The 16,940-nt window shown below is 51.3% G+C and overlaps 7 protein-coding genes across 7 annotated transcripts; 3 read left to right on the forward strand and 4 right to left on the reverse strand.

The window, feature by feature from the left end:
* Positions 1-687: 687 nt before the first annotated feature.
* On the forward strand, positions 688-2,482 carry GT037_008339 (uncharacterized protein; the record flags this gene model as incomplete). Its single annotated transcript, XM_038933386.1, has 5 exons — positions 688-879; positions 946-1,071; positions 1,179-1,338; positions 1,387-1,998; positions 2,055-2,482. The coding sequence occupies 5 exons, from the start codon at positions 688-690 to the stop codon at positions 2,480-2,482; spliced, it is 1,518 nt and encodes a 505-aa protein (XP_038784051.1).
* Positions 2,483-2,799: 317 nt separating this feature from the next.
* GT037_008340 (uncharacterized protein) lies at positions 2,800-6,573 on the reverse strand (the record flags this gene model as incomplete). The annotated part of the gene is made up of 1 exon (XM_038933387.1): positions 2,800-6,573. The coding sequence occupies one exon, from the start codon at positions 6,571-6,573 to the stop codon at positions 2,800-2,802; it is 3,774 nt and encodes a 1,257-aa protein (XP_038784052.1).
* Positions 6,574-7,426: 853 nt separating this feature from the next.
* GT037_008341 (carboxypeptidase s1) lies at positions 7,427-9,348 on the reverse strand (the record flags this gene model as incomplete). Its single annotated transcript, XM_038933388.1, has 2 exons — positions 7,427-8,917; positions 9,082-9,348. The coding sequence occupies 2 exons, from the start codon at positions 9,346-9,348 to the stop codon at positions 7,427-7,429; spliced, it is 1,758 nt and encodes a 585-aa protein (XP_038784053.1).
* A 980-nt stretch (positions 9,349-10,328) lies between these two features.
* GT037_008342 (aha1domain family protein) lies at positions 10,329-11,448 on the reverse strand (the record flags this gene model as incomplete). Its single annotated transcript, XM_038933389.1, has 3 exons — positions 10,329-11,012; positions 11,088-11,170; positions 11,226-11,448. 3 exons carry the CDS (start codon positions 11,446-11,448, stop codon positions 10,329-10,331), a joined length of 990 nt encoding a protein of 329 aa, XP_038784054.1.
* Positions 11,449-12,627: 1,179 nt separating this feature from the next.
* On the forward strand, positions 12,628-13,599 carry GT037_008343 (uncharacterized protein; the record flags this gene model as incomplete). Its single annotated transcript, XM_038933390.1, has 3 exons — positions 12,628-12,652; positions 12,733-13,130; positions 13,177-13,599. The coding sequence occupies 3 exons, from the start codon at positions 12,628-12,630 to the stop codon at positions 13,597-13,599; spliced, it is 846 nt and encodes a 281-aa protein (XP_038784055.1).
* A 33-nt stretch (positions 13,600-13,632) lies between these two features.
* GT037_008344 (uncharacterized protein) lies at positions 13,633-15,132 on the forward strand (the record flags this gene model as incomplete). The annotated part of the gene is made up of 1 exon (XM_038933391.1): positions 13,633-15,132. The coding sequence occupies one exon, from the start codon at positions 13,633-13,635 to the stop codon at positions 15,130-15,132; it is 1,500 nt and encodes a 499-aa protein (XP_038784056.1).
* Positions 15,133-15,945: 813 nt separating this feature from the next.
* Positions 15,946-16,550, reverse strand: GT037_008345 (uncharacterized protein; the record flags this gene model as incomplete). The annotated part of the gene is made up of 3 exons (XM_038933392.1): positions 15,946-15,986; positions 16,039-16,092; positions 16,160-16,550. The coding sequence occupies 3 exons, from the start codon at positions 16,548-16,550 to the stop codon at positions 15,946-15,948; spliced, it is 486 nt and encodes a 161-aa protein (XP_038784057.1).
* Between the last annotated feature and the right edge of the window lie 390 nt (positions 16,551-16,940).

Here is a 16,940-nt window from a genome sequence, read left to right on the forward strand (position 1 = left end):
GCTCCTTCAGGCGATTATCTCGTCTCCATCACAATGGTCGAGGACCCCAACTTTTCAATAGTAGTAGAGATTCTGTCCCCATTGCGGCCGAGTTGGTGTACGTTTGTATATATCGATGTACTCATAGTCTACCCGTTGAAGTTGGAGTCAGAAATGGGTACAACGATTTGTGGGTATCCTTACACTAGTGGCGAAACTGATGTGCAACGCTTCAGTCCCCTTTGGTGTTCTGGCATGCAGTCTGATCGCGCTGTCCAAATTCACAACACCGGCGTATTTGTTAAGACTGTCGACCTCGGTGAATTGTTCAGTCGAGCAAAATTGGGGAATTGTGATTAGTAACCATAGGTGACGCACGCTGCTGACACCGTGATGGTGCCGGGGAAATGCCGAAACGGAAAAGGTCATTTCCAAGAATGATCGTAGATACGAACTGAGAAGTATATTTTGATTCCCGTCGGTACTTTAATTGATAGGTAAATAAAGCCATGTAGTGGGCCCCTGGTCTGCTTACTCCATAGGACGTTGTCTTGGGTGTCTGTTTCGCTGACCGACATTGCGTGTGGTCATCTCACTGTCCGTCACCTCTCTCTACAAAAGATCGTTGCAAGATTGTAGAGAGCATGAGTCGTCCAAGGCCATTCGTGCTGGTCACCCACGCAACCTGGAATCTGACTTAGCTTCATCATGATGGGAGACATACGTGCACCTGTCATTGGGATCGTTATCATCTCTTACCTGCTCAGTTTCTTCATACACAGGACAGAGAATGTCAAAGCGCCAATTGTCGGTCGTCGATCATGGTTGGAACCGATCCTCCTACTACGGTACCGTTTTCTTCAGAATGCTTCATCCATACTTGCCCAAGGATACAGCCAAGTCAGTCTCCTCAAAACAGGCGTTCCGTGTTTGGCAAGAAAGGACTAATTAAGGTTCGCTGTACAGGGCAAAGCATCCATGTTCAGACTTCTTCGTGCCGATATCGACCTCCTTGTCGTTTCGAACAGATACTTGAACGAGCTCAAAGCTTTCCCTGAGTCAGAACTGAGTTTTGCTCATGGGCTGTATCGAGTAAGTCTGCTCTTCTTACACTGTAAAGGATCACCTTACAAAACGTGATATTGGGAGTGTAAACGAACTCACTCAACGGGCTTTTTCACTGACCTTCGTGCATTCAGAACTTTGTGGGCAAGTATTCGATGTTGCAGCTTACAGTAGATAGCAGCATCATGACTAAAGCCGTCTTGAGCAAGCTGACTCCAGCATTACATTACTTCATACCCATCATGCAGAAGGAACTTGAGGCCGCTACGTCTGACGAAACGCCTGAATGCAAAGGTATGAAATCACTATCCACTGCGAATACGACCTAACAAATTATATCAGACGAATGGAAGGAGGTAGATTTGATGCGCCTTCTGAACCGGATCACCACCCGCATGTCCGCTCACTTTATCGTCGGACCTGACCTTTGCAAGAATGAAGCGTGGCTACAAGCATCGATCAAGTACACAGAAACAGCTATTCCGACAGGCATTATACTTAGACTCTTCCCGACCTTACTTCACCCCTTCATCGTCCATCTTTTACCAGTCCGTTGGGGAGCAAAGCACTGTGTCAAAGAAGCTCGACGTCTTATCGTCCCCCTTGTGGAACGACGTCGAAAGGAGCAAGTTGAGAGTCTCCAAGGTTACGTGAAACCAAACGACTTTGTACAGTGGATGATGGACCTTGCAAAAACCGAGAATGAGAGCGATCCTACCAACATAGCACACCGAGCGTTGATCATGAGCCAAGCGTCGATTCCGCCTGCGGCACTAACGGCAACACAAGTGTTGTATGACCTCCGCGCTTATCCGGAATACATCGAGCCTATACTTGAAGAAGCTCTCGCTGTGATCAAAGAAGACGGCGAAATAAGTCAGAAGACATTATTTCGAATGCGCAGACTGGACAGCTTCATGAAAGAATCTCAGCGGGTGAATCCTCCGCAACTACGTAAGTCTTGTGTCCCCAAACAACAAGATCCATAAGCAAATCCTCATGTACTGCAGTGAGTTTCCAACGCTATGCCGCCAAGTCACTAACCCTCTCCGATGGCACCCACATCCCCAAAGGCACACAAGTCTGTGTGGCTGCCAGTTCCATATCAGCGGATCCTCAGATCGTTCACGACCCAGAGCGCTTCGACGGATGGCGTTACTACTACAAGCGTCTTGTTCCAGGCGAAGAGAACCGTCACCAGTTCTCTAGCATAGACACTGAGTGGCTGCACTTTGGATACGGGCCTCATGCGTGCCCAGGCCGCTTCTTCACTGCCAGCGAGGTCAAGATGATTGTGGTTCACTTCTTAACCAAGTACGAACTTGCATTTCGCCCAGGCGAAGGAAGACCGAAGAATCAGGTTCATGACGAGTTAGTGTTTCCGGATTTGGCTGCGAGGATATTGATTCGGGAGAAGAGAACTGCAGACACGTTGTGATAAGAGCTGTGCTATTCTCAACATTACTCTCAAGAATGACAAAGTACAAGCAAAAAACATTCATGATTGTAATAATCGAGGTATCTGATTAATCATTCATCCGCTCATCTTCGTCAAAAAAGGAACCAGCCTCTCTTTCTTCATCGCTTTCAAAAAGGGCAAGTCGAAATGCCACGTACACACAGCAGCAAAAAACGCTCCATGCTAGAAAAAAAACGCCATCGATGCAAATCCTGTCTCCGAACCTCCTTCTACCAGTTAGTCCATATATCTCCGAAGACTAGGAGAAAAGGGCGGCTTCATGTCAGCCTGTCTTATCATATCCGTCCGCCTTCCACAATTTCCCTACCAATCAACTCCAGTTCCCCGCTTTCAGCCGTGCGTCGGCGTTCTAGTACCCATCTCCCTTCTCCAGCTTCGTCGTGTTCGCGTACATACGTCACGCTATCCGCTGCACTACCCTTCCTGCTATGACCACGGTTCCAGCCGCCACCGCTTCCGCCATTCGGTGTAATGGGAGAGGAGTTTGAGATGGGACTAAGACCCATGCTCTGTCTCCGTGGTCCACCAGATGTGGAAACGGTAGGTGCGGATGGCGAAGAGAGCGAGGTGTCTATTGAAGGCGGATTAGGTGGCCGATTTTGGTGTTGCGGTAGGTATGGTGAAGTGAGCGGCATTGGGAATGGCGATACTGGGAGAGAAATGTTGGACGGTGAAGTGGCGGACATGCCACTTGGGGACATTGCTAGACTCATCATGTTGTGCTGGGCATATAGTTCCGAAATGGGAGGCAAAAGTGGTGCTTCGTTTCCAACGCCATATCCAGTCGGACTGGAGAGACTATTGTAATCGCTAGCTGTGAGAGTAGGACTTTCGGGTCGTTCGTCTCCGTCGTAATCATCTTCGCTAGAGCGACCAGACTCGTACGCGCCATTAACCGCATCCATGAGTCCCTCGTCGTCCTCTTCATTGTCTTGGTCGTCGTTCTGGTAATCAGAAGAGATGTTGTTCGACGAGTATGAGCTCTCAAGCGACTCAGAGGGTTGCTCTCTCATGCGATTACCGACAGGACTCGATGTCCGGGGTACGAACTGCATGCCCATGGGAGAAGAGTTGCGCGGACTGTTGGCGGCACTGACTGGTAAACTGGCAACACTGCTACCGAAGGCGCCTTTGCGCAGCTTGAGCAGTGCGTCGAGACTCATATCTCCCTCCTCCTCAGGCCCAGGGAAGCCGTACGGACTCATACGAGCAAGCTGCGCTAAGCCAGGACTTGACATTGGCTGTTGTCCGTCGCGGAAGTGATTGAGACTGATGAATGAATTGCGCGTGCTGTACTCGCTGCGCTCCGTGATGGGCGTCAAGTTTGGTTCTCGCACAGCGTTGCGACCGCTTACCGTACGACCAAGACCAGATGGCCCAAAGAAGCCACCCCAAGCGCTGGGCGACTCGCCGTTTCCAGATGCGTAGAAACCAAACTCCTGGCCGTAGAATCCCTCATCGTCATAAGCCAGGGCTTCAGCGTTGGCCTCGGCAATGATTGGGTCATCTTCCATGGCCGAGTCAAAGTCGCTGTAGTCGTAGTCGTAGTCGTCCACATAGCCAGAGCTCATACCGTAGATGTCATCGTCCTGCGGGAAGCTGATGGTATCTACACTAAAGCGCCCGTCGTCAGGAACAAGGCTAGGCCGCGAATGGCTGGGTGAGGGCTGATCGTCAACGTCAAAACTAGTCTGACCAGCATCCACACTCGCTTTTCTAGTGAAGCGGCCGGCAGCCTCAGCGCGTTGTGCTGCATCAGCGAGCGCACTGTGATATGCGCTGAGGTTATCGAGGCTGGGTACAGGCCGCTGCTGTGCGATCGAAGTCTTGTGCGCAAGTGAAGGTTCCGACTTCTCGAAGTGCTTTGGCACGGTGTCATCATCCGCTTCGTAACCTGTTTCCGAATTCAAGGCATCAAGCACACGCGACTGGTGAGTAGTGGGCGACAACTCGTCTTCAGCAAACTTAACTTTCCTCTCGTATAGTGGCCCGTTAGGGTCGTCGAAGACATTTTCGTCAAATTCTGTAGGCTCAATGTCGTCCTGGTCGCCGATGAGGCCGTCGTCAAAGTACATGTCGTCATCGAGATCGAGATTTACAAAGTTCTGTTGTTTTGCATCTGAAGGCGCCGCATCTTCGGATGTCCCAGGGGTTTCGACTGGAGAAGGCTCAACAGGCTTACCCGCAAGGCTTGTTAGGTTCCATCCCGAAGCCTGCATATTTGCCATACCCTGTTGATTCGGTTGACCACCCATCATGGACATCTGATACTGCTGAAGCATCTCCTGCGACATGGCAAAACCGATAGGGTTTCCGTTCATGTCAACAGGCATCTGCATCATATTCATGGGACTCGTGTTATCGTTCAAGTTCTGCTGCTGTATCGACAGAGATGAGAAATCGAAGGCGTTGACGCCAGAGTCCAGCGTTTGGTTTCCTAGACCGCCGCCAAATTCGTCTTCCTCACCAAGCATTGGTATCTCTTCGTCAAAGCCGCCATCCATGTCGTCGTAATCGTCCATGCCATAATCGTCGTACTCATCTTCAACCGAGTTGGTAGAGTTCCGCGCCTGCTTCTTCTCTGCCTCCTTGGCCTTGTGTCGCTCCTCGAGCATCTTCTCTTGCGCGGAATCCAGCCCTCCAGATATTTGAAAGCTAAACCTAGACGCTCGACTGCTAAGATGTGCTGGTAGCCCCGCTGGCTGGAAAGATGGGTCTGTAACAGACGTTGCCCTCGATCGTGCAGGGGGCGGCGGTGATTTGGTCGACTTATTCTTCCGTGGATTAACATCTGTAGAGGTGTCCAGGGGGTTCTCTGACTCTTGTACAGGTGATAACACTGAGGATCCGTTCTCAAAACCCTGAAACGACGGTCGAGGTGGTGGAGACGCTTGTGGAGGAGGACGCGGCAGCAGCGGCGGCGAGTTTTTGGGTTGTGGTGGAGGGGGTGCTGAGCATTCAGGTGGAGGGAATTGTACTGAGTTTCTTGCGAGGAAGTCATTGTTCACTAGCTGCTCTGCTCGTATGGCGGCTTGCGACTGTTCGTAGCTGGTGTCATCGTCAAAGTGCTCACGGAACACTGGTGTGTGCTCCTTCTCGATCTTTGGTGGGCTGGCACGAGCAATCTCCTCCTGCGCTTCCCCTCCCTCTGACGCGTTGTTGTAGGAGTAGCCTCGGTTTAGTCTGGGCGCGTCGAAGTCATGTCTGATGTTTCCGCGAATACTGGGGTCGTAGTTGTCGGGCATGGGGGGGACATTCGACGGCGATCGTTGAGTGACAAGCGATTCGTCGGCGAGAGGGTCCAGGGTCTGTCCTGACCTTCGTCGCATGAGAAGCGACATTGGGTTGCGCAGGGTCAGTCTCGACTTTGACTTGCTAGGGGCTGCTGTTGGTGTTGAGGTGCCCTTGGAACTGCCTGTGAGTTTGTCGCTGATGCCACTCAATAGCGACGTTTGTGACTTGGAGAAGTTGGTATAGCTGGGGGATATGACGGAGGGTGCTAGATGTGAGGATGATTGGGGAGGTGTCTCAGACGATGGCGCGGGTTCAGTCTTCTGTGGCACGTTCTGTGTTGGTCGATTCGCACTCGTGGGAGTGCTTCCAGCGTTTGAGCGCGCAGAGAGCGGCTTGTTCTCATAGCCAGGAGACAGGTGGCCCTGTGTCCTTTGGGGCGGGGAGAGCATGCTGCGGTCCTGTGCCATGTTACTGCTGCCGCCCCCAGTGCTTGCCGAGTGCTGACTGGTGGTGTATTGGGAGCTGTTGGGCGACACAGACTTGTCGAGCTTCGAGGCGACGCGTGTGATGGGCGGTAACTGAGGCGGATAGGGCGATATGGGGGAGCCTGAGGTGTAGCTGGCATTGTCGTTGAAGCGCGGGGAGGAAAAGTACTCGGGTGTGGTATGCGACGGCGAGGGTAGAGGGTTATGGGCGTGGGCGTGGACGTGGGCGGCGGGGCTTGGAACAGGCTCTGGTGAAGCGAGACTCGAGGCATTGCGCTTCGCATGGCCGGGCCTGAGCTTGGAGAACATCGACGTCCCCGAGGGCGCCATTGCTGTGTTTCGTGTCGCCGCGCGGCGGCTTTCGCGTTGCTGCTACGCGGACTGCAGGGAGCGTCGTTGCTACCAGGCGGGGCTGGTTCGGGCGGTTATGGTGCCTCTCAGCGAGGCCTTGCACCGAAGCGCACCATCACCGGGCGGGGGCAAGTTGACCGCGGCGTTGTTGGGGCTCTGCGGCAGCGACTAGAAAAGTTGGTGATGCGATTCCCGCGTGGCACGACTTTCGGAACGCTAAGCGGGTGAGGCGCGACGACGTCAATTGCGTCCTCGACGTGTATGCGTGTGTGTGAATCAGGTAAGCAGGTGCCGGAATGTCGTGGCCGCCTCCTGCAAGCAAAAAGAAGGTCGATACTGTTGACTCGGTTGCGCTTCGTCGTGGCTGCTTGCGAATGCTGATGCGACCTCCTCTCCCAACACCAAGGTTCATGCGATGCCCGCTAGCAGGGGGTCTTCCCGCACCAGTCCCTCTTAACCGCGACTTTTGGAACGCTCTTGCAACGGCCTCGCGTAGACTTCCTTTACCCGCAAGAGCTCGGTCCGCTACAACTTTTATGCAGGTGCTTCTAGACGGTCTAGAAAAAGGGAGCTTCCATGGAAAAATACATTCACGGATGAAGGCAGTGAACATCGTAGCTGATGATTGGCAATCCTACAGACCATTATGACGTTAGAAGCTCATTGCACTAGTTAGCGCCAAATGTATGCCGTGTGAGTGCCACACGGCCTCGTACTACAACCCCACTATAGCCTAGACAGGAGATAAGGCCATGTCATGATATGCTTTTTCATTCAACATTCATGTGAATATACATTAGAGCCGCGGATAACCAGCTACTCGCCCACCAACTCAAGCAGGCCTCTTTCCGCCCCTCGACTTGATCGGCCTTCCCAACCTTCCAATATCGCGCTTCCTCAGTGCCCTCTTCGCAACCTCTGCATCTGCTGCCCAAGTAGGCTCAGGGTCCGGTCCATTGAGCGCCGTGTTGTAAGTCGCATTTGCTGGCAATACCTCGAACTGGATCGTAGCATTACCCTCCCTGTAATCACTGGTCGGTGTGCCCACAGTCAGATAGTCGGCATCACACTTCTCCTTACCCGTCGCAATATCAACCTGCTTCAGCGCACGCTCGAAGATCTCTAGCGACGCAAGAGGCTGGTAGAAGGGTACCTCGTGACCAGACTCGTAGATGCGAAGGAAAGAGAAGAGACCCGCCTGCTTGACCTGGCCATGGACAATGCCGTCGCTGGTGGTGATATTGGTGAATCCAGCCTCCGAGTAGCCCGTCGCATTGATCATGTCAGCCACAACTTGTCCGCCGAGCCAGTTGCAGTTGTAATCCGCATCACCATAGTACAACATAACCTGAACGCCCGCATCGAGCAGCTCCTGGCAAGCCGCAATGGTACCTGATGGACGGTCATCGTCACCCGTGTTGCCAAACGCAGCAGAGACCGTGCTGGAACTCTGAGAGAAGTTCTGGAATGCACCGATCGCCTTTTGCACATCTGGCAAATTCAGGTAATCGGCGAAGTATCCGTAGGGGAATGGGTCTGGCGTCAGTTCCCTCATGTCGTACTCGTCACGTCCACTGTAGATATCGTAGAGATTCTCGACCTTGGAGTAGCAGAAATCATCCGCGCTGGCACACACCGAGTTGATTCCAGTCTCGTAGCATTGCACGGTTCGGTCGTAGCAGTTACCTGGGCCGTACATGTTGTTGTACCACTCAGCTTTGACCGTGTCGTTGTACGGGTCGTAGTCATAGGTATTGCCAGGGTAAACAGAGTAGTTGTAGTAAGCCTGGTACTGGACAAGAGGATCGAACCATCCGTTTCCAATAAGCACATTCTCCAGCTCGATCTTGTGTGCGCCCGAGATGTTCTTTGCGTTCTGCTCGAGGAAGTAGGCATTAAAAACGGGTCCGTAGTGGCCTCCATAGCTCTCAGTTGTGAAGCTGAAGCCGTTGCGCGAGTACTGCGGGAACGCACCCATGAAACCTTGCAGTGTCTTCCACATGCCTGGCGCCGCACCTTCTGTGCTGTTGGCAGTCAAAGTATGGTCTGGCTTGGAGTATGTTCCGCATGTTCCGTAAGTCTGCGCGTAGTCTGGGCAAGTCGCGTTTGGCAGCTGGACGATGGTGCTACCGTCTGAGTAGCCTGGGATAGGAATGGAGTAGGAGAAGCCAACATCGGTAGGCTGATCGATGAACAGCATGTTGCTTGCATTGCTCCACGAGTACGGGTTGTTGAACGGTTTCAGATCTGGTCCAATACCGCATGGTCCCAGTTCTTGGAAGAGACCGATCATTGAGCTGGAGCCTGGGCCTCCGTTGATCCACTGCGAACAACATCAGTACGTCCTTGTGTTTTGATAAAAGCTTGAACCGTCCCGATTTCAGCCTAAAAATACTTGTAGGTCATGACTACATCCAATATACTCCCACAAACAATTCCTCCAAAGCAGAACCCAGAAGACGGATTTCTCTACACTATGCGACTTACCACTGTCAATGGCGCCTCCGAGGGATCCTGGTTGCGCGACTCAAAGAACCACCAGAAGACGTGCTGATCCTCCGCAATATCCGCATATCCACTGTAGCTCTTCACATTTGGATCAAGCTCGCAGATACCCGTAGGTACCTCCTTGTATCGTACGCTGATGTTGGCATACCCCTCCTTGGTGATCAAATCCGTGGGCGCAGGTACAAACTGTGCAAGAGTACCAGCTGCCAACAAAGGCGCGGCGAGTAGCTTCTGCGCGCTCTTCATTTTCGAGGTTGTCGCAAGTCTTCGCGTATTGATGAACTTGCCGGACTCAATAGAGGTGAGGAGAGAGGGAGCAAAGGTAGCGGTGGCTGGAAGCAGAGCAAAGCAGCTTCTCATATGACGCGTACCAACTACATTTTATCCTCGAAGCTTATGCAGGTCCGATAGCCAGCTCTCACCTTCCCATGTGAGCTAAGTATTTGCTTATCTCGGTGCCGTGCATGCTGGCCGTGATCCAGTGCTCGTGCCAACGACGTCATGGTACACTTCGGTGCATACGCATTCGCACACGGCCCTTCGCTATTTGAGACTGCTGTGAATGGGTTGCCGACACAAAGATCGGTCGTTGGAATGTAGCCGAGTTAACGACGTTGTTTTAGTCCAAACAAAAGCGCTCAGTTGATCAGATCTATGAAGACCATGAAGCTCGCGACTGTCAACCGAGCGAGAAGCTACTAGGAAGGTACCCCGCTATTCGGTCCCAAGCTTGCATTAGCAAAGGCTTGTACAAGCTTACATGGCTTGATCGCGGTCGAGGCGATAGTGGAAGATGATCTATGCCTGTATGGGAAGGTGGTAGACCCCGGGTATCCGCGAGTACGGACAGACAAGGTCTCTTCGGCGCCGCGGCTTCGATAATTCCCTCTATGACATTCCATGCAGAGGGAATATTGGCTTGCTTACTCTAGATAGTGGTTGTCTGATCGTCGGACCAAAGAGCTGGGAAAAGAATACCATGTACGGAATTGGAGTGGACTTGTCGCGTCGATACCCAGAGCAGCTAGCGCCATGGAACACGAGGTTCGCCTCAAAAACAAGCACGCGACACGGTCAAGGTTGTCATTCAAACATATCTCATTGGGGTCCATACCATTATGGTAGGTATCGATCTACCCGTTTCCATCACTTCATAGCAATCGTTTAGTCCTCCCAACGCCTCTTACTCCATACCATGCAATGATGCAATCGAGGCCGCTGGTCAACTACAATACTGTACCGAAACCGAAAGTCGTCTTGATACTTCGGACATAGTACTGGTCCCAGTTGGTCTTGGTGGGTTCCTCTTGACCAACTGGTACACCCTTCCACTCTACCCTCATGACCGTCACAGCATCAACATCGTTCTGATCAAACCATATCGACAGGGTCGAGTAGTGCCCCGCAGGCCATTGTGCAAGTCGCCATTTCTGGACGATGTGTGTGGGTTCCTGGAGCTCGGTGAACTCTCCACTGACGTTTCCGCCGAAGAGCTCGAATGTGCCGCCAGGTTGTGCGCCTGTCCAGTTCCTTGGTGGGGCCCGCGTGAACGCAGCGATGCGTTGCGGGTCTGTGAAAGTCTGGTAAAGGTTGGCCGCATCTGTGCGGAACTCTGTGCTGTCGGTGATGGTAGTCACATTGACAACTGCGCCAGAGCTGCTCTTTTGGGAGCCAGATGCTTCCGTCTTGGAGCTGGACTTGTTCACGCTTGAGCTTGAGTATACCTTTGGCGCTGTGAAGCTGCTACCAGGGTTCACGCCTGGTGCATGCTGGATGTCCTTTCCGTGTTCCGCCATGACCGCGGGCGCAAGCTGGGTGAAGCTTTTACGCAGCTGCGGTAGGATCTTGGATCGTACTAGGTCCTTTACGGGCTGTTTGCTGCTCTCGTCCGAGTAGACGTCTACCTCAAACTATGGCGAACTGTTAGTCGCGATGCACAAGGTCACATGGACAAATCAAGGGTGGTGCCAGCGAAGGGAACATACGACATACTCGTCTTCCTCGGTGTCATGAGCGACTTCGGGGACGGTAATGGTGCCGCTAGCCTCTTCGCCCTCTTTGTTCTTGCCTGCCGACCGAGTCAGCTCAGCTCGCCCAAGAAGAGTGCAACCGAGAAGACCTACCCGAGTATTCGAGCTTCAGTTTGACATCAAAGATGGTAATCACTTTGCCTTTGCGTTGGCTCACGTCTACGTCACCATCCATGCTTACGACTTTATCGATCTTTGCTGTCACGCCATCCTGCTCCGCTGATATCTGCGTGAGCTCCTTGTCGAGGTACTCGCGCGTCCATCCCGACACATCCTTGTTGACCCAATGCCAGTTGTTCGGGTTGTGGAGGACCATGGTGATGGCTGAAGAGCGCGCTCGATCTCGATAAAACTTCTGCGAAAAGCTTGTTAGCTTCAACCTCTTCAACTTATGCAAAGATGAACGCGTAGTGAGGTATTGTCAGAAGGCGACTAAAAAGTCTAAGCAGCTGATCCGCATGCAAAGAGTACAAGTCTTCTCAGACTGGTGCCAGCTTGTGTCTCATCATTCGAAATTTGGAAGAGGGCGTTCAGTACTTACAATAAAAAGGCGCTGATGCTGACACGGAGCTTCACGGCGCGCGGATTAGAGCGATAGTGTGGAACACAGAAGGAGAGTTCTGCAAGTTATGTAGAGGGGAGCTCGAGGCAGAAGTTTCTGGAACTGATATCCCAGGACGCGCTATGCTCGGGCCGACCAAAACGCCGGTCGTCCCCTTGGCCTGTGCTTACAGCAGTACCCACTAGCATACAACTGCAAGATGCATGCTTGTGAGCACCATCTGTTCGCTTGTCTGCCAATGTTCTTATGAGGCAGAAGGCTTCTTCATTCATCACTCCCTCGTCAGTAGTTCTTGGCAGATGAACATAGCTGAGATCTTGGAAACCTACCAACTGGTGGGGGCCTGTGGCTGCCTTCACCCATGCGCAAGTCCATGCATACAGGATGCACTGGCATAGGGATTAGGTATGCAGCGATCGAACCATCGGTTTCACAAAACTTTCGATATCAAAATCTCAATCTAAGATATGCAAGACAGTGTCTTTATCGAATACGCCACGACTTATTGAATACAAGACAGTGTCTTGACGAAACACACACTATTAGCTCAAGCTCAACTGAAGAACGCCTCCATCTGGGCGACAAGATCAGGCAACTCAGACAAGGATCCTTGGGCGAAGACATTGTCCTTAATCGGATTATATTGTCTCAACTTTGCTTCGCTGCGAAGCATTCTTAAGAGATACTCTTCGGATTGCACTGTCTTCCGTATGCTTCGCGTCGCCATGAAATCTATCATGTCTAAATATGTGCTTGCTTCCGCCATGTATATATATTGCCATGCCCACTCGTATAAACACTGGAATGTCCATACTCCAGCGGAAGTTGCTCCATCACAGCCACAGCATTCTTGTTCATCAACAACCAAAGATTGAACGTTCGATATCGCGGTCGTAGGCGCGCTTGCCTTGTCAAAGCACTATTTGTCCCATCATGGCGAGTCAGGGAAAAAGACCAGGTCAGTATCATACTGCCCTTTACTTGCTACGACTTGATCTCCACATGCTGTTAGCTGTAATGAGGAACTAACGACTACAGCTGACGGCCCATTGCAACCAACAAAGCAGAACTCAATTCCTCCATCAGCGAAGCGGCGTGTAGAACGAAAACTCGCCGAATACGATGAGTTCGTTGAGAACGACAACGAAGACACCTATCATCATGACCCAACGAAGGAAATGCCTCCCAACCTACCCATTTACCATAGCGAGTTCTCAAAAGCTGAGAGTGCTTGTCTGAAAATTCCACTTGACTTCCTTGCCGCAGCAGAGGCGGATCAAGACCCACAGCTGGCTGCACAACTGGAAAAGAGGGTGGGAACTGTGATTGGAAACTATCAAAGCAAGCCAGAGTCTGTAGCAGTCGTTGGTAAAACTGGGCAAGGGAAGTCCAGACTGATAGACGCTATTATGGGAATCGATCAAATCGCGAAATCAGTAAGCACAGCTTCATTGAAGCATTACATTATTTAACCTTATCAAGGGGGGAAACGGCGTCGCTGGAATTTGCGTTCCGATCGTCTACTCACCACGCCCAGTCAACTCACAATTGGCCTACAGAGTAAATGTCGAAGTGATTGGCAAGAGGGAATGTCGAACCTCTGTGCGCCAACATAACCACAACATCATAGACGGATTTGACGATTCGGAAGGATCGCTCTCACTAGCCGATGATGAAGGACCGGATAGCATAACCGTGCTCAAAAATCTGTTCCACGTTTATTCGGAGTTTGCATCGGACGATGCGATCTTCGCTTTCCTAGGATTTAAACATGATGCGTCCGACCCACCATCAAGCGCAGAACTAGAGAAGATCATCGATACCTGCATCAGCCGGGCTGAGAAGCGGCGCCTGAAGATCGCTGCCAAATTCCCAATCTATCCTGACAACGTAAACGAACTTTGAAGTAAGATAGCACCATTTGCGAACGACGAAACCATGACGGTAAACACCGAGCTTGGCTTCAACCCCACTTTATTGGTATCAATGATCGAGATCTCTGGTGAATTCCGAGTTCGTTGCTCAATCGGCGATTGTCCCGGACTGGAGGACATCAATAAGGACCGTGAAACAAAAGCCAAGAGATATCTCCAAGATTGTAAAGCGGTCATAGTCGTTGAGGAAATTACTCGGGCTGGTGACAGTAAGTTCCTGAAAAGGTTTCTCAAAGATTGCCGTGAGGATAGGCCTGATCAACGTATCATCGTTGTCCTGAGCAAAGGAGACACCGGTCTCGATCGTGTGGATCTTATGAACACATCTTTCAATGAACACGAGACAGCAAATCTTAACTGGCTCGGCAAAGGCAGGGAAGACGTTGAGAGGGAGTATGATAACTATAGACCGATGCAATTCAAGGAGAGAGTACGCTGTGCTTGCGAGATCGCGTATATCGATCTTGAAGAGAGAGAGATTCGGGCTGGAGAGCGCAGCCGACGCATCGAAGATCTGCTGAAATCCCGATACGCAGGAATGTTCGACAACCTCATCGTCAGAACGACTTGCGAACACGACTATATGAGGCATTTCCAAGGTTACTGCCGATTCACAATCCATGATCTTCCACTATCTGTCGAGCCGACACAAATTCCAAATCTAGTCGAAGACCTCGCTGATATAGCAAACGAACGGGTTAAGGACGATCTCATACGCCTTCATAAAGAAACGCTGCCCGAGCTATTCGCCTCTATCAAACTCCTTGGTATCACCACATCTATTGTGGCGCGAGCAAGACCCAGATTCGACTTTCACAAATACGAAGAGGTGTTCATGGCGCTACTCCAGGCTATGTTTGACACAATCGAGGAAAAGGAGATACGTCCGATTGAGGCTGCAATACAAGGCGCGATCCCATCCTGGAGAAGGGAAGCTCGCGGTTGCTTCTATGAATGGCAAAATCTGCGTTACCAATCTGTACGATGCTTCCTGAACAAGCAGGGCAACCACCACGTCAAGGAAAAGCTAAAATCTCGCCGGAGCACGGATCCAAAGCCTAGCTGGAACAAGGAACTCTTGTGTCCCATACGGAAGACGATGAACCCATTATTCGAAGAGCTATGGAAAAGCGTCACAACTGCCATGAACATTCTAGCTTCCAACTTGGCAGAAAACGTGGACGATTTTTTGAGAGAGCTGGATGAAGCGACAAAATATCTTGGCAACGAGATTTTCACTGCCAACCTCCAGCACAGGAGACCTCAGCTCAACAACATGTTCAAGAAGCAATTATATCTCATAGCAACGATCAGGTCATTTAGAGGGCGCTTCACCGGAGACTTGAACGACTACTACTTCCCTGATGCCATGGGGGAGCATTACATGGCTGCCCTTCAAGCAGAGGCGGAATCGGGAACGAGGCCCGGGAGTCTGTGGCATCGCGGCTGCGAACATTGGAAAACCGAGTGTGCGGCACCGATAGTCCTTATAAGTGTCTTCTAACCATGTTTCGTTCTGACTGGTGGGAGTTGAAGAAGGAATGTCTCGAAGGGGGGAAACTGGCTATCGAGAGGGACATGGGGGAGATCAAGGCATCTTACGAATGAATCGGCACGTCCGAGCGACAGAACAGTGCGGTGATGATGATGCGTGTCGATCTGGAGCGTCGTATCGCTGAGGGAGAGAAGCAGCGGAAAGGTCCGATTCTAGCTTCTCTTGTAGAGTGCGGACTGTATCCGCCCTCGGAGCGTATGGAAATTCAGTACCACTTAGCGAGTATTTCTAGACTATGTATACTTTATGAACCCTATCTATGCATGCTTACTTCTACGTGTATCTTACTAGGGAAGGACCGTAAACCTACAGAAATATACCGCAATGCTGTCGCAGTTTTCAAGGTTATTCTAGAATGCCTTTGAGATCTGAGCGACTACTGAGGTACTCTTCCCCGGCACTGTATTCGCAGTTCGCCAACGTACTGGTAATGTGTCTTGATGACCCGTCTATTGCTTCCGTTGTTGATACCACAACGACATCTCCGGACATGCGCTGTTGGCTGTTGCCCAAGCGCCTCAAGGACTCTTCGCGCTTTATGATAAGTGAGAACGTTCCTTTCACATGTATTCGAAAGGCTAGGACTTTAGAGGGCAAGCCTCCCCTCGTCATGTTTGATGCACATGTGTGACGAGTCGGGTTCGGTGAATGTTGTACGTGAAATAGAGCATGCGTCCGCCTTGTGCACTAAACTCTTGAGACCGTTCATAGACATCCCCGTCCATCTATAGTCGCTTCGCAGAACAAGAGATATGGAACCTGTCAACCGTCTTGCAGAATGACTTTCACTTCAGATTGCGACTCTGCTTCGTCGTGAGCAGCAGCTTCAACAGCATGACTAGCGCAATCACTCACCTCCAAGTAGATCGGCCAGAACCATGCCCTCATCATCTACCATCAACTTTGCATCTATGCGCAACGTTAGCAACCACGATGGACATCTCTATACAAGCACAAATTGGTCGTGAAGACATACTTTTGAAGATCAACTGGTACGACTCGCCCTCCTTCTTAGCTGTCACGAGCTGTACCAGCTTCTCATTCTCTGCATTTGCTTTATACCAGGACACCCGTTTTGGCAAATAGCTGCGGTTCTCTACTTGGTTGCGTCCCATGATCCAATCTCCAGATTGCAATCGGCTATTCTTAAGGCTGAAGATAGCTGGCACAGCTCCCAACTTTGCTTGAGAACCATCCTCAGCGTCTTTTTCGACGTTTGCAACTGGTTTGCCACCGATCTCGATAGTGAAAGTCGATGGGATAGAATCCATGATGTTTGCCTGGAAGAATCCAAGGAGCCACAGTGCGATGAGTCCTGAGAAACACAGGAGTAGAATTCTACCTGGAGCTGCGTTTGCGACTGGCATCCAGAAGACTTGGGAGAGCAGGAGCGATGTGATAGTGCGAGCGTGTCGCAGCAATGAGCGGTGATGGGCCGATGTTGACGCTTTACACCTAGGTACCTAAAAATTTAATGATATCTCGGTCATACTCACTGACCTATATGCCAGTTGCATGAATGCCAGCTCGTGTTCGCCGGTAGTGTGGCCGGATATGATTCCGATTCCGTGCAAGTAGATATCGCGATATGCCAACTTTGGCAGCTGGTTTCACATCATGTAGGACTAAGCCTGAGATGTGTTAGTACACCCCACAAAGCTCATGCCAAGGATATCCTCCCACGCTTGGCTCTTGCCTGTTCGGGGTCGCTAATCGTCACACCCTCAAACATCAAAGGGGACTTCTCCGATATCCCC

Source organism: Alternaria burnsii (assembly GCF_013036055.1).
Source record: "Alternaria burnsii strain CBS107.38 chromosome Unknown 753, whole genome shotgun sequence".
Lineage (NCBI taxonomy): Eukaryota > Fungi > Ascomycota > Dothideomycetes > Pleosporales > Pleosporaceae > Alternaria > Alternaria burnsii.